We start from the raw sequence: 22941 nt of genomic DNA, 5'->3' as shown, positions 1-22941 counted from the left end.
CATCCTCTTCTCTGGAAACCTGAGTGTAGGATGAATCTTGAAACAAAGTAACTACATGGGCCATGCATTTCTTTTGTCTTCATCAGACTTAACAGTCCATCATGCCTCTATATAAGGAGTTCATAATTATTTACCTGTCTCGTGTAAAAACTTTGAGAACGCAGTAATGTATATAAAATTGCAACTGTTGGGGCGCCTGGGTGGCTCAGTCGGTTAAGCGTCCGACTTCAGCTCAGGTCACGATCTCGCGGTCCGTGAGTTCGAGCCCCGCATCGGGCTCTGGGCTGATGGCTCAGAGCCTGGAGCCTGCTTCCGGTTCTGTGTCTCCCTCTCTCTCTGCCCCTCCCCCATTCATGCTCTGTCTCTCTCTGTCTCAAAAATAAATAAACGTTAAAAAAAAATTAAAAAAAAATTGCAACTGCTTCACTGTCTACAGGGTTTTAGGCAACGCTGACATTTGGAAATGCAGTTTTCTGGAAAACTGTAACATTTATTTCGGTATCATTTTGCTTGATGATAGTGGTAAAAAAAAGAAGATAAACCTGTTTTTAAAAATGGACTTTTCCTCCATACATTTTCACTTTACCATCCATTAGCCAATCTAGCTGTTTTGCAGTAATTAGGGATGCTGCAGAAACCAAATGGAAAAGCTAGAAAGAGATGCAAATTAGCAGAGTAAATATGTGTGTGTGTGTGTGTCCCAAGAGCAACAGACCAAAGGAAAACTGCTCCAAGGATTGCGCGAAACGAATAAGCCCGAAACCCAGTCAATCTCAAGGTTCCTGAAGTCTCCACCCTGGGGAAATTAGTATCTGTAAATTTAATCTAAGCGTTAGTGCACAAGAGAGTGAAGAGAAAAATATGCAGAAGGAAAACGGAGTGAAGCGTTGCACTGAGTTGAAGGCTGTAAGAGCAAAGTGGAATGACTGGACAAGATAGGGGTTGGCGGATTTAGCAAATGCAGTATTTGAGACATACTAAAAAATGACTCGTTTTAGATCCCAAGTTAAAATTTAATTGTGCATCCTGTATTTTATGTGGCAAATCTAAAAAAAGAGAGAAAGACGTTATTCTACAATTCCCGGTTGTGTAAAGCACTCAAAGGCCCTAGAAAATATAGCTGTTAAGCCCAAGTACCTGACTCCTTGCAGAGAAACTATTTCCGGTCTCGGGCCCTGAGAAAATGAGGGGGAGGGGAGAGAAGATTAAGGTAGCTGAGTGGAGTCCGCCAGCGTCCCACAATTCTCTGCTCTAGATTCCTCTTTCCTCGCTCAAGATGGCGCTGCTCGTGATACATTCTTCACGCTGGGCAGCCGCAGCGACTGCCTTTGAAAAGCGTCGGCACGTGGCGATTCTGATTCGGTCTCTAGTCTCTGTCCGCGGTGCAGGTCCTCAGCGGAGATCACGTCAGCTCGGCGCCTCGGGAGCTGCTCGAATTTCCCAGGTGAGATGACATTCACGTGGCAGAGTAGGGTGAAGGACAAAGGGACCTATGGAAAAGTTTGCTCTCATGTCCTCGGGTCAGAGAGAAAGCCAAGAAGAAAGGTTGTCAGGGCTAACTCGGAACAACAGTAAGTGAAGGAAATTAGGGGTGGTAATTTGAGGAAGGGGAGAAGAAAACCTTTGTGGTACGGCAAGGGAATGGAACGGAAGGTTCCGGGCAGAGGGCACCTGGAGCACTAGTTATTCTTAAAGGATTTACGTGTTTGTTTCCCTCCCCCCGCCCTTCGTAGTTTAAAAGATGGGGTAGACGGGATCCCCAGATTGCTTACCTTTCTAAATGCAAGGAAAACTGGCAACTTTTCCAAAGTTCGTAATGGAATTTGGGACTAATATGGCCATGGTACAGATTTTACTCTCTTGAAAGTAGTATTTGGGGAACATTGTAACATGACAGCCGAACTACCTGTAAACAAGAGGCTGAGTTGGCACAGTTAACTCTCTGCTGACAGTGCTTCCTGATAGGCCAAAAACCATACCTATCTTTCTCTCCAAAACATAGACCGCCCTAAATTCGTATGTAAACACGATTGTCTTTTGATCTGAAAATAGTGTTCTTCTGTGTACACAGGTCGCTTTGGAAGCCATAAGGCTGCTTATCTTTAATTAATGAATGTAGTTTTTGTTATAGTGCCTCTTAATTTGTGTCCATAATTCTCTCTTAGCAGTTACAAAAAAATATTCATATTTGTACTTTGGTATATCTTTTTATTTCCTATATATTGGCAAAACGTTTAATTGCCACCACTTCATCAGTATCGCTGAAGCATTGTCAGTTTTGTTTGGGAAGCACCCTCATAAATTTTGATTCCACGTGAACAGATGTTTAATGTCTACATTGTACATAGCACTATGCTAGATAATGAGGGTACCAAGAGAAACATACATTAATGCCTTCAAGATTGATCAGTTTAGTTAAGGAGTTTGTATTTATGTATTACAAGAATAACTAAACGATGTAAGTAGGTTAAATATCAAATGAATAGTATAAACAATAAGGGCAGTAAGCATCTAGAGGAAATAGGGATAATTAAGGACCAGATTATAGAGAGGATCTCATTCTGGTGATAGAACTGAGGAGAACATTTTAAGCAGGGAGAATAGGAAATGACACTAGGCATGTGGAATGCTGGAGAAATTATATGCATTCGTTCATCCAGTGATTATTGAACACCTTTACAGCAGTAGAGGTTACAGCAGAATAAAATACAGGCCCTGTCCTTGAAGAGTCTAAAATCTAGTAAGGGAAAAAGGTAAGTAAACAGGCAATTATAACACAGTAGTGCAATGATGGGAAGGGTACAGAGTACTAAAAGAGTGTACTTGAAGGGCATCTAATCTAATTTTGAGGTGGGAAAATGCCTTGAATAACTGATATCTACTAAGCCAAGGCCTTAAAAAATTAAGAGAAATTAGCTAAAGAGGGAATAGTGTGTGCAAAGGCCCACAGGTAAGAGAGAGCATGGACCTTTTGTAGAACTGCATGTAGTTTAGGCTACTGAAGAGTTCAGGATAGAAGCAGCAGATCAGGCTAGATCTAGAAGCAAATCCAGATCATTTTATTAAAGGTTTTAAAACACTAATATGGCTAATATGGCTAATATGACTAATTTATTTTGTTCAACTAATACAGTTGAAAGTTTGTAACACATGACCTCTTGGGAACCATTCTTATTCTGTAGTCCTCTAATAAGCCTAATGAAGTTAAAATAATATTTGTAGGACTTTGTCAGGCTGGGGGGATGGGGAAGGAGAAGTTACTGGGAGTTTCAGAGGAAGTGATGGAAATAAATTTCTCTCTTTTCATGAACACTGTCCCCACAACTTTCTTCTTCCACTGTCTTCTGTACATCTTACCATTCCCTGTGGTTACCATTTCCAAAATGTGAAAAAACAAAGATGTTACTTTTGTTTTCTGCTTCTTAAAGGCATGCAACTCTTGCCATAATTTGAAAAAATGTAGATTTAACTGGGAGATGAAGGAATGGTTATAAGGCTTTCATACTTTTAGGACAATCATTAGTATATAGCATAATATTTTAGAGCTGAAAGGATCCCTTAGTGCAGTGTTATGAAACATGTTAATAAGTTGGATCAGTCTTTTTTTATATGAAATTCAGTAGAATAAGAAAGAAAATGTCTGCTTTATACATATTAAGGGAAGTATTGTTTTATGTACTGTTTTATGTGTATATGTACTTTGCCACGTGTATGCGATTACTGGGATGCATTGTAAAATGTGTTTTTCACGCAGGATTATTTACTGGATTATTTACTGTGCAATATGGTAGTCACCAGCTTCATGTGGCTGTTAAAATTTAAATTAAATTAAAATTTTAATTCCTTGGTTGCATTAGCCACATTCCAAGGGCTAAAAAGGTACATAGATATGGAACATTTCCATCATTGCAGAAAGTTCTGTCCAACAGTGCTGCTTTAGAGAAGATCATGTCCAGCCTTCTAATTTTGCAGATGAGGTAACTAAGTCCTAGTATAGATAAATGGCAGCCTTTAAGGCCATTCATTCATTTATTGCCTTCTCTGTCAGGTATTCATATAAAGGTAAATAAGACTCTTGCAGGCATTAAACATACAATAAATGTTGAATTGTAAAGATACTTACACTAGAGCACTGTTAATAGAGGGAAACACCTTAAACATAAAAGTTTTTTTATTAAAATTGTAAGTGTTGTAAGATTTAAATTGTAATGATTTAAAGTATGATAAGATTTAAATTGTAATGATTTATTATACAGTTGCCTCTCTACTACATTAGTTAATATTAAAAAGACGTGAGTTTTGGGGTGCCTGATGAGTACCTGAGTTGGTTGAGCATTTGACTCATTTTGGCCTAGGTCATGATCTCAGGATTGTGGGATTGAGCCCAGCATCGGGCTCTGTGCTGAACTCCCTCTGCCCCTCTCCCCCACTCGTGCTCATTCTCTCTCTCCCTAAAATAAAAAGACATGAATTATGAGTGATAGAACTTTTTCAACAATACTTATATGGTATGTGGTTAGACCACAGTGCTTTTTATCTAAGTTTAAAGAGTTAATTCTTGATCCTGATCCTGATCATATACTTTTCTTCATTTGTTTAAAAAAAATCTTTTTTGAGATTTATTCACATACCATATAATTCACCTATTTAAAGTGTGCAATTCAGTGGTTTTTATTTATTTTTTTATTTTTGTAAAATCAATCAGCACACTTGTAATTAACAATGATTAACTTCTTTTTTTTTAATTTTAGAGCACTAGTAGGGGAGAGGGGTAAAGGGAGAGAGAGAAAATCTTAAGCAGGCTCCAAGCTCAGCATGGATCAAGAGTAGGATGCTCAAACAACTGAGCCACACAGATGCCCTGATTCAATGGATTTTAGTATATGTAATGATACGTATCACTGTCACCATAGCCAATTTTACATCTTTATTACCTTAAAAACAAACTTGCTACCCTTTTGCCTATCACCCTCCCCCCCCCCCCCCCGCCCACATTTCCCTCCCTCACCAGCCCTAAGAAACCACTAATCTATGTTCAGTTTCTATAGTTTGTCCATTTTGGACATTTCACATAAATGGAATCATATAATAATATGTGGTCTTTTAAGACTGGCTTCTTTCACTTAGTAGTATTGTGTTTTTAAGGTGCATCTGTGTTATGGCATATATTAAGTACCTCATTTTTTTTTAATATTCTTAGAGAGAGAGAGAGAGAGAGAGAGAGAGAGAGAGAAAGAGAAAGAGAGACAGCATGAGCAGGGAAGGGGCAGAGAGAGGAGACACAGAATCTGAAGCAGGCTCCAGGCTCTGAGCTGTCAGCACAGAGCTGGATGTGGGCCTCGAATTCATGAACTGCGAGATCATGACCTGAGCCAAAGTCAGACGCTTAACTGACTGAGCTACCCAGGCGCCCCAGTACTTCATTTGTTTTTATAGCCAAATAATATTCAGTGTGGTTATGCAATATTGCCTTTATGCATTCATTGGTTGGTGGGCATAGGTTTTTTTTTTCCTATCTTTTGGCTGTTATGAATAATGCTGCTATAAGCATCCATGTACAAATTTTCATTTCTCTTGAGTGGATACCTAGGAGTAGAATTGCTGGATCATATGATAACTCTATGTTTAATTCTTTTAGGAACTGTTAGACTGGTTTTCAAGGGACTACACCATTTTACACCACCCTCAGAAGTACAGGAGGGTTCCAGTCTCTCCACATCCTCGACAATGCCAATAGTTCTTGTTATCCTACTTTTTTAGTCTAGCTATCCTAGTAGGTGTGAAGTGTTATCTCATTGTGGTTTTGATTTGCATTTCCCTAATGACAAAAGACGCTGAGCATCTATCCATGTGCTTATTAGCCATTTGCATATCTTTTTTTGAGGAATGTGTATTCAGGTCTTTTTCCCATTTTTTAATTGGGTTATTGGTCTTTTTATTATTGAGATATGAGAATTCTTTATATATTCTACATTCAGGTCCTTTATGAGATATATGATTTGCAAATATTTTCTCCCATTCTGTGGGTTATCTTTTTACTTTCTTGATAATGTCCTTTGAAGCACAAAAGCTTTTCATTTTCATAAAGTCAAATTTATCTATTTTTTTTCTTTTGTCATACTTTTTGTGTTATACCTAAGAATCCATTGCCAAATTTGAGTTCATGAAGAATTACCATGTTTTCTTCTAAGAATTTTATAATGTAATTCTAGTGATATATAGAAACAACTCTTGTATTGTTATAGTTTCCTTTCCCCACTTTGTTGTTTTATTTTAATATATATCTGTAAATGTTGCAATCCTAACAATATATTGTCATAATTATTGTTTTATATAATTTATGACTTTTAAAGAAGCTGAGAGAAGACAGGAAGGCAAGTAAATATTTATTTTGTTAGACTAGCCTTTGTTTTTTGTTTTTTTTTTTTTAACATTTATTTATTTTTGAGAGAGAGAGAGAAAGAGAGAAAGAGTGTATGAGCACGAGCAGGGGAGGGTCAGAGAGACTGAGACACAGAATCCGAAGCAAGGTCTAGGCTCTGAGCTATTAGCACAGAACCTGACACGGGGCTCAAACTCATGGACTGCGAGATCATGACCTGAGCCCAAGTTGTACGTTTAACCGACTGACCCACCCAGGCGCCCCTGTTATACTAGCCTTTGTATTTATCATTTATGTTTCTCTTCATATCTTCTCTTGTGTTTGATTTAGCATCTGGAATCATTTCCTTATGCCAGTATAGCTGTGCTCCCATCCATCTCCTTCGTGGTGTTATTGGCAAATATATTGCATCGCTACAGGTCGTAAGCTCAACAGTTAATTTTTATCCATATTATTTTATACAGTTGCTTTTAATTTTTTATTTATTTAAAAGTATTTATTTTTGAGAGAGAGCGCACAAGTTTTTTATATAGTTTCTTTTTAAAATCAGTTCAAAGAAGAGGTTAAAAAGTGTGCATTTATACATTCTGGTGCTCTGTGTGTGTGTGTGTTTCAATTGCAGTCTGAGGTCATTTGTTTTCAGCCTAAAGAACTTCCTTTAGTATTTCTTGTAGGGTAGTTCTGTTAGTAACAAATTTTCCTAGTTTTTATTTATCTGGGAATGTCTTTATTTTGCCTTCATTTTTGAAAAGTAAGTTTTCAATATATAGTATTCTTGCTTGACAGGTTTTTTTTCTTTGAGTGCTTTGAATGTTATCCTACTGCCTTCCAGCCAATGCATTGTTTTTGCTAAGAAATCAGTTGTTAATCTTATTGGGTCCCCTTGTTAGTGAGGAGTTTTTTTTTTTCTCTTGCTACTTTTAAGAAGTTCCCTTTGTTTTGGCTTTTAATGTTTTTACTATAAAGTATGTGTGGCTCTCTTTGCATGTTTCCTCCTTGGAGTTTGTTGTATTTCCTGGGTGATAAATTATATTTTAATAAGTTCTTTTTAATAAGCTTTGGAAGGTTACAGCCATTATTTCATCAAATAGTTTTTCTTCCCCTTTATCATTCTTCTTTCTTTCTTTCTTTCTTTCTTTCTTTCTTTCTTTCTTTCTTTCTTTCTTTCTTTCTGGTACACTCATTATGCATATGTTGGTGTGATTATTAGTGTTCTACATTTCTCCGAGGCTCTGTTCATTTTTCTTCACTCTCTTTTATCTCTGTTCTTCATATTGCATAGTCTCTATTCTGTCTTCAAGTTCACTAATTCTGCTGCCAATTTACATCTGCTGTCAATCCCCTTTAGTAAAGTTTTCATTTTAGTTATTGTATTTTTTTAACTCTAGAATTTCCATTTAGTTCTTTTTAAATAATTCCTGTTTGTTGATATTCTTCATGTAATGTTATATCATCATCACATTCCTTTATTTCCTTTTTAAACATTTTTTAATGTTTATTTATTTTTGAGAGAGACAGAGACAGAATGTGAGTGGGTTAGGGGCAGAGAGAAAGGGAGACACAGAATCTGAAGCAGGCTCCAGGCTCTGAGCTGTCAGCACAGAGCCCAACGTGGGGCTTGAACTCATGAGCTGTGAGATCATGATCTGAGCTGAAGTCGGATGCTCAACCTACTGAGCCACCCAGGCGCCCCACACCTTCCTTTATTTCTTTAACGTGGTTTCTTTTAGTCTTTGGACATATTTATAATGACTACTTTGAAGGCTTTACTTTTCAATGTGACATTTGGTCAAAACCACAGGCAGTTTCTCTTGCCTGCTTTTTTCTCAGTGTATAGGTTATACTTTCCTGTTTCTTTGTATGTCTTGCAATTTTTTGGAAACTGGACATTTAAAGTTTTTTTTTTTTTTACGTTTATTTATTATTGAGAGAGAGAGAGCGAAACAGAGCATGAGCATGGGAGGGGCAGAGAGAGAAGGAGACACAGAATTTGAAGGAGGCTTCAGGCTCTGAGCTGTCAGCACAGAGCCCAACACGGGGCTCGAACCCACCAACTGCGAGATCATGACCTGAGCCGAAGTCGGATGCCCAACCGACTGAGCCACCCAGGCACCCCAGGAAACTGGACATTTTAGATAATGTAACTCTGGGTACTAGTCCCCTCCTTCTCAGGGCTTCTTGTTATTTACTTGCTTGTTTATTTGGTTAAATACTAGATGGATTATTTTAGTGCTGTTTCTCTCCACCCACCTCCCTGCTTCCCACTTCACAGTATTTAATGCTTCTTATGTTGCTCCTTAAAGGGCATGTCCACAGTTACCCTGGAATGACAGTGGTTTTGGTGAGGCTTTCTTTGCCTCTTTCCCAGTTATGTTCCATTAGTTGCTGGCAGATTGCACTGTTGAAATCAATTTCTTGAGGCAGAAATTGTTGCACAGACTGAAGCAGTCAAATTGGGGTTCCTTTGAAGTGAAAGCTCTGAGGTCAACTTTGGAGATTTGTTCTGACTGCAGGCAGGCTCCTCCCATCTGTCTCCCTTCTTGGTTTTCTGGTTCTCTGGGACATAACAGCTGACCTATGGTTTAGCTTCTGTGTCCAATGATTCCATTAGTGTTCTACTACTTAGCTTTCACCAGAACCTCCACTGTTTTTGAGAGCAACCTGAGGCTTGAACTTCCTCACATCAAGTTGTAAGTGAAGACAATTCCTCTGGTAAGAGATGAGGAGCTATTTGTTTTAGTGCCTTCTTCTCCTTCCAGACAAAAATCTATCAGCCGCAGCTCTGTAGCTGGGGCTGGGGACAATGGTCATTTGTCTCTTAGTTAAACCTCCCCTTTAGGAGTTGAGTGCTAGGTAGAGTAAGAGGAGTTTTTTTTTGACTGCCTCTCCTGGTATGGAACCAGCCTCTTAGGAATCATGGTCAGGGTGATTGGGCCTTTAGCAATCAAGTATTCTCAGTGGCACCATACCCAAGGTAGAGCCTTTGTCCCTCCCATGGAGCTGTGTGGAACAATGGAGCCCCTCCTTCTTGACCACGTTATCCCAGCATGTAGTTTCAGCAATAGGTTTCTGGGGGAAAGACGAAAAATGCTGATATCCTGCCTTTCCCAGGAGGATAGTCTTCTGATTAGGAACTTATGAAGGAGAGAGGGGGGTAATGTACTGTGCTTTTGGCTGCACCAGTCTCAAGGGGAGTTTCCATATTGCCAAACTGGGAGTGGGGAGGCAGGGAGTATGTCCTGGTTCAGACGCTACAGACTTGCTATTCTTACTGAACTATAGTTGCTTTTCTTGAGTAAATGTTACTTCATTTGCTATATGCCCCCAGTCCCATTTCTAGGGACTTTAAATAGTTGTCCTTTTATAACTTTTACCAGTTTTCCTGGGGAGTGGGTCTAAGGAGATCCTTATGTTGTCATGCCAGAAGTGGAACTCTCTTCATTTGTTTTTGACTGTCTCATGTCGTTTGGCTTACTGCATGCAGCAAAGTGGTCTGTCCTTTTTCTTTGGTTTGTAGAAGATAATTTCCATTTAGATCTGGCACACCTTTTGTTTTAGTGTACTTACCTTGTATGCTCTATTTAGTAGTTCTTTTGGATAGGTACTGTTTTGTTTTCATTTGCTGGTTCACATTTCATTTGTTTACATCATGGGCAAGGAATGAGAACTTTAATATCTCCCTGTAGAAAATTCCCTCTTCCTGTACTCCCACTGCTGACTGGCTGCTACTAAGAGACTTTACTTCTGGACATCCTATTAACTGAAGTGGAATATAATAACACTAATGAAATTATTCTGCTTTGCTTTTTAGAGATCCTAGTTTTAAGATATAAGTTTTACATTATAAGATGCATATCAAGAGATGGCAGTGATTACTGAGAAGATATTAAATGTAATAAGAAAATTAAAAACAACAGGAAAAAAGGGTGTTTTTAAGTAAAATTTGCATGGAACTTAAGAGGGTGAGAGGTGATTCAGTGAAATTTAAAGTACCTGAAAGACAATTTTTTAAAATTAATTAGTTAAATAATTAAAAAAAATTTTTTTAACATTTATTTATTTTTGAGAGAGAGAGACACAGCATGAGCAGGGGAGGGGCAGAGAGTGAGGGGGAGACACAGAATCTGAAGCAGGCTCCATGCTCCGAGCTGTCAGCACAGAGCCCGATGTGGGGCTTGAACTCACCCACTGTGAGATCATGACCTGAGCTGAAGTCGGACGCTCAACCGACTGAGCCACCCAGGCGCCCCAAGGACAATTTTTTTAAATTAAAAGCTGTCATTCTAATAATTCAGTGATACCTGAACTTACCTGGAACATTCGTTCATTAGGAACATAGACTTCAGTTGCAGGAAGAGGGATTTAATATACATATAAAAATAATTTCTTAAATTAATAGTCTTTTTATTGGGAGAGCAATAATGACTTTTTAAATGACCTAAGTGGCAGAACAAATAACCATTGATTATAATTTAAATAGATATCTTAATGATAGAACTGGTTTATATTATTCAGCATCACAACTCACTTTAAAAGGGGTGATTTGGCAGAAAGAACATTGGTAAACAGTCAGAAGAGTTGGATTCTAGTCTTGGCTTTGGTGTTAGGAGACAAATGAACAATCATTAAATAGTAATTTGCAATCATTAGACAAATATAAGTTATGAAGAAGCAGTGGCTTGGTTTTGAGAAGAGCAGGACCAAACCAATTCAGTTCTTCATATGAGAGAGAGTGACAGGGTACTTACTTAGAAGTGTAGTCTATGTTGATTTCAGTAAAGCTTTCAATCTTGTCCCCTGTATCATTCTCACCCAACAAGCCAGGAAGAAATGGTATTGCAAACTGTTAAGGGGTCTTGAGGTAGTAGTGTAGTAGTAAGAAAATCTTACCAGAGAAAATACAGATAATTTGAAAGAGTTTGATTTATAAATATTAAAGGGGATAAACAACTGGTGTACAAAGGACATAGCATGGTGTAATGGAATGAATATTGTCACTAGGACATCTGAATACTTGAGCTCTGTTTCTACTCTTAATTATCTTGGACAGATCGTTTAGTCCTTTGGACTTCAGTTTCTGTAAGGGTTCAACTACTTGATCTCTAAAGTTTCTTCCAATTCTGTAGTTTCCTGACTCTGATCTGCAGGGACTTTGTATAAATAGAATCTCTACTTTGTGATCCTAGTTTATTACTGGTAGTAAGTAGGTTTCTAGTAGCAACATAGGCTACATTTAAATTCACGTAAGTTTTTAATGGGGGCAAATTTATATTGTTCTGTCTCTTATAGTACTTGTTGATCTAAGAAGAGGAATAGAAAAAACGAGATTGATGATGAGTTTAGTATTTGCTTAGTGTTGGGGAGATGAAATTAGAGTGGGGATAGAGAAAGCTAGCTTCTAAAATAATCTATGAAGGTAGAAATAGGTTCCAAATAGATGGTGGAGAGTAGCAGCAGTGCTTGTAAAAGTTGTAAATAAAGATGAAGCTTACCTGGCCTATAAATGATAAAGAAAAGAAATATAAAGGTCTTAGTCTGAAAGTGGCTTTGGGGATTGAGAAGAGGAATTCAGAAGACCCCTTATTGGAAATAGTCAAATAAATAACATTATTTAAGCCATTGATATAGTTTATTGGTTATTAAAATTAACATGAGGGGGAAGAAAAGTTCATAATATTATTTCTAAGTTTTCTTTTAGAGTACTAGGCCCTTCAAGAATCTGATGAAAGCCATGAACCTTCTCCTGGAAAAACGGGCATACATGCTTCATTTTTCACACCATTTTTTTTGGGGGGGGGAGATCAGAGATCCCTGATAAATATAATAATGAAGACTGGGGGGCATTTCTAATGGAGTTCCTGAGTAGCCAGTGGCAGAATAAAGGGCACTTATCACTGGGCAGTGGGGGATAGAAGTGGAATGGAAACTTATTTTGCTTGTATCAAAACTTTGATTAAATGAAAAATACAGTAATGTTGATTCTCAGTGTTGATCTGAAAGTTAGGCTTCTCAAAAAGGAGTATGTTCCTTCCATGTTGTAAGATAGAATTTAAAATAGAGGCGAAATTGCCTGTTCTGTATATGATCCTTATTGTCTTCTCTTTTTATTTATTTATATATTTTCCCTTTTTAATTGTACAAAACTGCATGTAATAAAAATGTGAGAAAAGTAACCCACAGTCTTACCTCTTAAGTAATTTTCCATTTTCCCCTTGAATTCTAGTTGTTATATGTACATAAATTTTACAATTCTGAGATAACTTTAAATTGTTTCTTTTTACTTATAAGCATTATTTTTCTTGGTGCTCAGTCTTTACCAAAATTAGGTCTTTTAATTAATTAATATTTTAGTAATTTTAATAGATGTATATTTAACTGTCTACAAAAGGTGACATTTTCTTTGTTTTGGTTTTTTACCTCCTTTTCTAAAATTTGTCTTCCTAAAGTTTTGCTAGAGACACGGTTCAGTCCATAACTGTGTGTGTGTGCAAATACGTAGAAACCTGGAAGTATATACTTAAACGTAGCTCTGAAGAGGGGATGGTTTGTGAAACTAAAGGACAGTAAGGGACCTTTAACTTGTTATTAAAGATACTTTATCATTTTATAAGAAAAGTTTCATGTGTAAGCCTTTCAGTTGGTGGTCTGACCTTTTTAATAGGTTGTATTAACTTGTTCATTTGTTCAACTCTAGTTTTGTGTACATCCTTATATATGACTCAGTGGTTATTTTGTGTAATGTAAAAAGATCTTTAACATTTATTTATTTCTAGTTTTTTTATGTTTATTTCTGAGAGAGAGAGGCAGAGACAGAGTGCAAGGAGAGGGAGGGGCGGAGGGAGAGGGAGACACAGAATCCGAAGCTGTCAGCACAGAGCCTGATATGGGGGCTTGAACTCACAAACCTTGAGATCATGACCTGAGCCCTCATTGTAGGCTTAACCAACTGAGCCACCCAGGCGCCCCAAAGATCTTTAAAATTTTAAAGAAACTTCCCTGAAAGTATTCTATAATTTTTCAATTTAGCTAATTTTTGATTATCAGTTTGCTAGGGAATTGGGGAATGCTTTTAAGATTGAGTCTCAGTATTTCCTCTTCATTTCACTGGTTTCTTCAATTAGTATGTAACATAGGTATTTTGCATGTTTGGTGCTGCCTAATAGGGAACTGTACTCATGTTTTTTTATCAAAATGAAGCTCTTGTATTTTAAAAAATTACCAAAACAGTACTGAAAGATTAGGAAATATAGGGAAAACAAAGAAGAAAGAGTAAGAAAAAAGAAAAAAGCAAAAAGCAGCTATTCTCTAACACTTTGGTATAAACCTATACTTAGAATTTTAGTGTTCATAGTTTACAAAATGCTTTAACATTTCATTTTTTCCTGTTCCTATTTTATTCATTGGTTTTCACCAGGATCCAAAAAATAAAGACTTCTTGTTGCTTAGAGCTGTACTGCCCAGTACAGTAGACATTACCCACATGTGGCTATTTCAAATTCCATTAAAATTAATTAAAATTAAAGAAGATAAAAAACTAGCAGCTTAGTCATACTAGACACATTTCAGGTGCTCAATAGCCACATGTGACTAAGTGGCTATTGTATTTGACCACACAGATATAGAACATTTCTGTTATCACTGAAAGTTCTGCTGGATATGCCTGGCCTAGTAGATAATTTTAAATAGGGAATGATATTATCAGATATGTTTTTGGAATATTATTCTGGCTGCAGTTTGAAAGATAGGTTGAAAATAGGGATTGGAGATAGGATTTAGGATATTGAAGTAATATAGGAGAGAAGTGATAAAAAAAAACCTGCACTGCCTGTCCTGACGAAGCATTGTCAGGAATTTGTCATCAAGTATTCTTGTATCATGACATGATTTTGAAATGCTTTGAAAGATCTTGAAAGGTTTTGAAACAGGAGAGTATCACTTTGTCTTAGCTACTTAACTTAGTCTCAGTGTTTTTATAAAATGGGCATTTGACAAAGACTTAACCTTATTTATCTCCCACAGTTCTGGGGAGGATCAAGTGCAACAATAGATTGTGAAAGCAGTTTGTGAATTGTAAAGTGGTTTGAATTTTGCCATTACAGTTTTAGCTTATGGTTCTGTAATAAAACATAATCTTTTGTAATCGATTTTGTGGGGACTGCCTATAGAACTCATGTTGGTAGGCTACCCTCACTTATGTTTTTTAAGTTTTTTTTTGTTATTTATTTTTAAGAGAGAGAGAGAGCGAACAGGGGAGAGGTAGAGAGAGAAGGGGACACAGAATCTAAAGCAGGCTCCAGGCTCTGAGCTGTCAGCACATAGGCCAATGCAGGGCTCCAACTCACTATCCGAGAGATCATGACCTGGGCCGAAGTCCAACACTTAAACAACTGAGCCACCCAGGTTCCCCCTCACATCTGTTTTTGAATGCTTATCCAGCAGTCCAGTTACACTCTAGCTAATTAGTGACAGAACTGACATGACAACCCAAGGCTTTTCATTCATCTCTTTCTCCTTCATCTCACTAGCTCTGCTTTTCACAACTTGAACAGATGAATTTTACTTATTTAGGACTTTTTGTGCAACTATACTCTATTGCATTGATGAATAGCTAGAGTAAATCTATTTAAATAAAACTGTTAGACTTTTAAATAATTTAAATTTAAATAAATTTAAAAATTAAAAAAAATTAATTAAAACTATTAGAAAACTGTCTTTTAAATGAATTCTTATATATTATGTATTACATATTACATATTACAGTATTGTAATACATACAGAAGTAGTAAAATCATACTACACTAATGTCTTTAGAGTTTACCACCACCTAACACAACTCTACATTTACAAAAAGAATATGCCACTATCATCCTCAGCAGTCTTTTAGCAAATGTTTATTGGGTACCTGCCATTTGGCAGACATTGTATAGGGCACTGAGGCTACAACCATGAGCAAGGCATCGTCTTTGCCCTCCAGGAAATTGCAATTTAAAGGAAAAAACAGGTAACCAACTATTCACATAAGGTGTGATGAATGCTCTCATAGGGGTATATGCAGAATTATATGGAAGCCCAGAGGTGAAGAACCACCCTCAATCTAGTGAGGTTAGGGAACACTTTCCAAAGAATTTATAGATGAATATTGAAGGATTTGTAGGTAGAAGTTGGCTTGGTGGGTGAGTGAAAGGTTATTTTAGGACAAAAGATATTAAATGCCTTGTCTTCTTTAGAAAAGCTGTAGTTTGGAGGTGGATTGGGAATCCATCTTACAAGATTGGAAGTAGGGAGACATTTGGTTTGGATGGAACATTAGAGGGTTTAATGGTAATATTGGAGACAAGGGATGATAACCTCAACTAAGGCTATGACAGTGATTATAGAGCTATTTAAGAGGTAAAGTTGACAGGAGTTATGAGTGGTTTGATGCACAGGATAAGAAGAAATAAAGAGGAAAGAAAGTTCCTAGGTATCTGGTTTAGGCATCTGAGTAGTGATACTATTAACTAAGATGGGAGGAGTGAGTTTGAGGGGTTGGAGAAGATAGAGAAAATGCTGAGTTCACCATGGGATATGTGGGGTTTAAGCTATCTGTGAGACATGATGAAAATGTCTAATGAGGGGCGCCTGGGTGGCTCAGTCGGTTAAGCGGCCGGCTTCGGCTCAGGTCACGATCTCGCGGTCCGTGAGTTCGAGCCCCGCGTCGGGCTCTGTGCTGACAGCTCAGAGCCTGGAGCCTGCTTCAGATTCTGTGTCTCTCTCTCTCTCTGACCCTCCCCTGTTCATGCTCTGTCTCTCCCTGTCTCAAAAATAAATAAAAACGTTAAAAAAAATTAAAAAAAAAGAAAATGTCTAATGAACACTTGTATATATGGGGTAGATACTTGTCAAAGACATCTGGGCTTGAGATAAAGTTTGAGAGTAATTGTGGAGGTAATTTTTTTATAGTGGCTATGGATACCTTTGGGAGACTGTATAAAATGAGAACAAAATAGAGGGTTAAAGAAGAAACTCTTGAGTTTTCCAGTATTTAAATCAAACAATAGTTGAAGAAGATTTCACAGTGGCCAGGGAGGTTAAAGGAATGGGGGTAGACATATTCTAGAAGTCAAGAGAGGAGACAGTTCCAGAAAGAAAGGAATGGTCAGTAGTGTTATGCAACAGAGAGGGTATGTAAAATGAATATGCAAAATGTTATTGAATTTAGCAATTAGTATTTCTGATAAAAAAATAGTTTCAGTAGTGATTGGGGGTAGAAGCCATATTACAGTGTTTTAAGCAGTGAGACATTAGTGGTGTGTCCTTCTCAGTGCATCATTTTGGGGGTACATGGTGTTGTTAACATCTTATTTCTGGTGAAGTTAACCTTCATTGCTTGGTTAAGGTGGTGTCTACCAGGTTTCTCCAATGAAAAATACTATTTTCTCTTTTGTAATTAAAAAATACCTTGAGGGAAATTCCTTGAGTATGCAAACAATCATGTTTCTCTTAAAACTTTCGCTAGCTAGTAACATGCATCAGTGGATCTTGTCTACAGTTACTACTGTGATGTTTGCCTAATTATGTTTTTCTGTTTCCCTCATTCCTTCTACATTTGTTAATTGGAATTCTTCTGTAAGGAAGAGCTGTCACTTCTCCCTAATTTAATTTATTTATATCAGGATGAACTCATAGATGTTAAACTATATTCTATGAATTATAACCCAGTACTCTCAAGTTTTATTTTGTTGCTCTAGTTGTCCCAGCTCTAAGCCACTGGAAGCTCCAGTCTCCAGCTCCTCTGTCCTTTGGACATGTGCCTATCTGTTTTCAAGCACTTCCTTACTTTTAGGCAACACACGATTTTCCAGGTTCATCTTATATTTTCCCTGCCCTGGCCCTGAGATCAGCTCTTTCTACAAAGAACCCTGTACCTTCCATTGGAAAATGGCATTTGTTTGTTTGTTTATTTACTTATTTTTCTTTTCAAATTTTTATTTAAATTTTAGTTAACATATAGTACAATATTGGTTTCAGGAGTAGGATTCAGTGATTTACTACTTACATATAACACCCGGTACTCATCATAACAAGTGCCCTCCTTAATACCCAGCACCCATCTAGCCCATCCCCTATCCATGCTTTAGCCCTCTATTTGTTCTCTATCTTTAAGAATCTCTCATGGTATGTTTCCCTGTCTCTTTTTTTTTATTTCCCCCTCTCATAATGTTCATCTGTTGTGTTTTCTAAATTCCACATATGAGTGAAATCATCTGGTATTTGTCTTTCTCTGACAGACTTATTTGGCTTAGCATAATACACCCTAGCCCGATCCGTGTCATCACAAATGGCAAGATACCATTCTTTTTGATGGCTGAGTAATATTGCATTGTGTATCTATACCACCCACATCTTTTTTTTTTTAATTTTTTTTAACATTTATTTATTTTTGAGACAGAGACAGAGCATGAACAGGGGAGGGTCAGAGAAAGGGAGACACAGAATCTCAAACAGGCTCCAGGCTCTGAGCTGTCAGCACAGAACCCAATGCACGGCTCGAACTCACAGACTGCGAGATCATGACCTGAGCCTAAGTTGGCCACTTAACCAACTGAGCCACCCAGGCGCCCCTATACCACATCTTCTTTATCCATTCATGGACACTTGGGCTCTCTCTATATATAGTTTGGCTATTGTTGAAAATGCTGCTTATAAACATTGGGGTGCATGTGTCCCTTTGAATCTGTATTTTTGTATCATTTCGGTAAATGCCTAGGTGCAATTCCTGGATCGTAGGGTAGTTCTATTTTTAACTTTTTGAGGAAGCTGTATACTGTTTTCCAGAGGTTTTGCACCAGTTTGCATTCCCACCAACAGTGCAAGAGTGTTTCCCTTTCTCCACATCCTCACCAACATCTGTTGTTGCCTGAGTTGTTTATTTTAGCCATTGTGACAGATGTAAGGTAGTATCTCATCGTGGTTATGATTTGTATTTCCCTGATGATGAGTGATGTTGAGCATCTTTTCATGTGTCTGTTTGCCATCTGGATGTCTTCTTTGTAAAGTGTCTATTCATGTCTTTTGCCCATTTCTTTGAGGGTGTTGAGTTTTATAAGTTCTTTATAGATTTTGGATACTAACCCTTTATCAGATATATCATTTGCAAGTATCTTGTCCCATTCCATAAGCTGCCTTTTAGTTTTGTTGATTGTTTCCTTACCTGTTCAGAAGCTTTTTATCTTGATGAGTTCCCAATAGTTGATGTTTGCTTTTATTTCCCTTGCCTCAGGCGATGCTTTTATTTCCCTTGCCTCAGGCGACATGTCTAGTAAGAAGTTGATGCAGTCAAGGTCAAGGAGGTTGCTGCCTGTTTTGTCCTGTAGGATTTTGATGGTTTTCTGTCTCACATTTAGGTATTTCATCCATTTTGAATTTATTTTTGTGTATGGTGTCAGAAAGTGGTCCTGTTTCCTTCTTCTGCATGTTGCTGTCCAGTTTTCCCAAAAGCATTTGTTGAAGAGACTGTCTTTTTTCCATTGGTATTCTTTCCTGCTTTGTCAAAGATAATTTGACCATATAGTTGTGGCTCCATTTCTGGGTTTTCTGTTGTGTTGTGTTGTCTGTTTTTATGCCAGTGCCATACCGTCTTCATGACTACAGCTTATAATATAGCTTGAAATTCGGAATCGTGATGCTTCCAGTTCTGTTTTTCTTTTTTAACGTTACTCTGGCTATTCCAGGCCTTTTCTGGTTCCATTCAAATTTTAGGATTATTTGTTCTAGCTCAGTGAAAAATGCTGGTGGTATTTTGATAGGGATTATATTAAATGTGTATATTTCTTTGGGTAGTATAGACATTTTAACAGTGTTTGTTCTTCCAATCCATTAGAATGGAATTATGGAGAATGGCATTTAAAAATGAAGATCTGAATACTAGATGATGATACATTTTTAAGTTCTTAATAAGAACTTAATAATAAGTTCTTAAGTTCTCGAGATTGCTCAATATCCATAAATTTATTTACTGGCCTCACTAATAAAATAAATAAGCTTTCTACTAGGAATGTTAACTAATTTCACATAAGACTTGTGAGAACATTTGTGGGGCACCTGGGTGGCTCAGTCGGTTGAGCGGACGACTTCGGCTCAGGTCACGATCTCGCGGTCCGTGAATTCGAGCCCCGCGTCGGGCTCTGTGCCGACTGCTCAGAACCTGGAGCCTGTTTCAGATTCTGTGTCTCCCTCTCTCTCTGACCCTCCCCCGTTCATGCTCTGTCTCTCTCTGTCTCAAAAATAAATAAACGTTAAAAAAATTAAAAAAAAAAGACTTGTGAGAACATTTAATCAATGAGAGCATTACCTTTTTGGTAAATAGTCTTGGGAACAATGTGATTATTATTTTAATTGATAAACTTTGTGTGTTCAGAGAAGTGTGTTTAACTTTTCATTTGTTACTTTTGAGTAAATCCTCTTGATAGATAGGATACTGTCATAGATTACTCTTTAAAAAATTGCTAGGTGAAAATTACATAATATGGAATTAATCATTTTAAAGTGAATAATGTAGTGCATTTACAATGTAGTACAACCACCAACTCTGTCTAATTCCACAACATTTCCATTACTCCAAAGTAAAAGTCCTTACCCATTAAGCAGTTTCTTCCCATTTTTTCCCTTACCCCAGCAACCATTAGTCTGGGTTTATCTATTCTAGATATTCCATATAAATGGGATCATATAATATGTAATGTTTTGTGTCTTGCTTCTTTCACTTAGCATAATCTTTCAGGGCTTTCTCCACATTGTAGCATGTATTGGTACTTCATCCCTTTTTTATGGCTGGATATAAAATTTCTTTTTTTTTAATAATTTTAAAAAATATTTATTTTTGAGAGAGAGAGCGAGCGAGAGAGAGAGAGAGAGAGAGAGAGAGAGAGAGAGAGAATGAATATGAGTGGGGGAGGGTCAGAGAGAGGAAGCAGGCTTCAGGCTCTGAGCTGTCAGCACAGAGCCTGATGCAGGGCCTGAACCCACAAGCCATGAGATTATGACCTGAGCTGAAGTTAGATGCTTAACCAACTGAGCCACCAGGCACCCCCAGATAATATTTCTTCATATATGTGTATATACCACAGTTTTTAAATCCATTCATCTGTGGAGGACACTTGGGCTGTTTATACCTATTGGCTGTTGTGAACAGCGCTATTATAAATACACATGTGCATGTACTTGTTTGAGTACCTGTTTTCACTTCTCTTGTTTTCTCTCTATTCTGGTTTCATTGAGATATAATTTACATATAATATTGTATAAGTTTAAGGTGTTGTACAGTATAATATTTGATGCATGTATATATTATGAAATGATTACCACAGTAAGTTTAGTGAACATCCATCATCTCTCGTAGTTTTTTTTTTTCTTGTGATGAGAACTTTTAAGATCTACTCAGTAACTTTCAAATATACAATACAGAATTATTAACTATAGTCACCATGCTGTATTTCGTATTTCTTATTGATCAGGTTTAGTAGGTTGTATGTTTCTAGGAATTTATCTATTATTCTAGGTTGTCCAATTTGTTGGCATATAGTTGTCCATAGTAGTCTCTTATGATCTTCCATATTTTTGTGGTATCAGTTGTAATGTCTCTTCTTTAATTTATTTTATTTATTTGGTCCTCTTTTTGTCTTGGTTAGTTCACCTAAAGGTTTGTTAATTTTATCTTTTCAATAGACCAGTTCTTAGTTTGTTAATCTTTTCTGTTGTTTTCCTGTTCTCTATTTCATTTATTTCTGCTCTACTCTGTATTAATTCCTTCTTTCTGCTAATTTTGGACTAAGTTTGTTCTTTTTCTTCTTACCTGAGATGTAAAATTAGGTTGTGTATTTCAGATTTTTCTTTCTTTTTTTTTTTTTGGTGTACGTGCATATTGCTGTAAATGAAGAACTACTCTTAGAAGTACTTTTGCTGTGGCTCATAAATTTTAGTATATTGCATTTTCACTTTTGTTTGTCTCCAGATATTTTTAAATTTCCCTTTTGATTTTTCTTTTTGCTCCATTTGTTGTTCAGGAATGTGTTGTTTAATTTCCATGTATTTGTTATTTTTCCACCTTTTCTCCTATTATTGATTACTACTTTTACAACATTGTAGTCAGAAAAGATATTTGGTGGGGTGCCTGGGTGGCTCAGTTGGTTAAGCGTCCGACTTCAGCTCAGGTCATGATCTCACCGTTCCTGATTTTGAGCCCTGTATTCAGCTTTGTGCTGACAGTTCAGAGCCTTGAGCCTGTTTCAGATTCTGTGTCTCCCTCTCTCTCTCTGCCCCTCCCCTGCTCGTGCTCTGTCTCTTTTTCAAAAAGAAATAAACATTTTAAAAAGTTTAAAAAACAAAGAAAAGATATTTGGTATGATCTCAGTCTTTTTAAATCTGCTAAGGCTAGTTTTGTGGTCCAACATATGAGCTATCCTAGAAGATGTTTTGCATGCACTTGTGAAGAATGTGTGTTCTGCTGCCTTTGGATGGAATGGTCTGTTAGGTCCATTGGTCTATAAGTGTTGTTCATATCTGCTGTTTCCTTGTTAATTCTCTGTCTGGATGATCTGTTTTTGAGAGTGATGTATTAATGTCCCCAGCTATTATTATATTGCTGTTTATTTCTCCTTTTAGTTCTGTTTTGTATTTGCTCTATCTATTTAGGTGCCCTTGTTTTCATTTCTTTAGATTACATAACTTGGAGTGGAATTATGGGGTCATTTGGTAATTCTGTGTTTAATTGCAAAACTGTTTTCCACAGCATCTGAACCATTTTGTATTCCTACACACCTACACACCAGTAATGTGTGTAGGTTCCAATTTCTTCATATCCCTTCCAAAATGTCTTATTTTCTGGTCTTGTTTGTTTGTTTGTTTGTTTGTTTTTTGTAATTTTAGTATAGCCATCCTAATGAATGTGAAGAGGTACTTTATGGTGGTTTTGATATGCATTTCCCTTAATGACTAATGATGTTGAGAATATCTTCATGTGTTTGTTGGCCATTTGTATATCCATTGCTAAATTTGAGGTAATGAGAATTTCCTCCCTATGTTTTCTTTTAAGAGTTTTATGGTTATAACTCTTCTGTTTAGGTCATTGGTCCAATTTGGGGTTAACTTTCTGTATGTGATTTGAGGTGGGGGTCCAACTTTATTCTTTTGCATGTGCATATCCAGTTGTCCCAGTACCATTTGTTGAGGAAACTATTCTTTTCCCATTAGATGGACTTGGCACCCTTGTAAAAAAAAAAAAAAATCAATTGCCGTAGTTTTATGGGTTTATTTCTGAACTCTAAATACTATTCTACTAGTCTATATGTCTATCCTTAAGTCATCACCACACTTTCAATTATTGTATCTTTGTAGTAGGCTTTGAAATCAGGAAGTGTGTGTCCTCCAACTCCCTAATCCTTCTTTTTCTTGCCTAATTGCTCTGGCTAGAACTTTCAGTACAATATTGAGTAGCAGTAGTGGAAAACTGTTGTCCATGTCTTGTTCTGAGCTTACGGGGAGCACTGAGTTTTTCACCAGTGAGTATGATGTTGGCTATG

At 37.1% G+C, this 22941-nt stretch overlaps 1 protein-coding gene across 2 annotated transcripts in view; it reads left to right on the top strand.

The window, feature by feature from the left end:
* The first annotated feature begins 1243 nt into the window (after positions 1–1243).
* ABCB7 (ATP binding cassette subfamily B member 7) overlaps positions 1244–22941 on the top strand; it is a 168588-nt gene continuing 146890 nt past the window's right edge. Inside the window, exon 1 of one of the 2 annotated variants that reach the window (XM_043571069.1) lies at positions 1244–1444. In XM_043571069.1, coding sequence (XP_043427004.1) covers positions 1277–1444 — 168 coding nt within the window. In that variant the 5' untranslated portion in view covers positions 1244–1276. The remainder of the gene's footprint in view (positions 1445–22941) is intronic. The other variant, XM_043571070.1, reaches the window with a different exon arrangement.

The sequence above is a fragment of the Prionailurus bengalensis genome, chromosome X (genome assembly GCF_016509475.1).
Source record: "Prionailurus bengalensis isolate Pbe53 chromosome X, Fcat_Pben_1.1_paternal_pri, whole genome shotgun sequence".
In the NCBI taxonomy this organism is placed as follows: Eukaryota; Metazoa; Chordata; class Mammalia; order Carnivora; family Felidae; genus Prionailurus; species Prionailurus bengalensis.
This window is presented reverse-complemented; position numbering and strand designations above follow the sequence as displayed.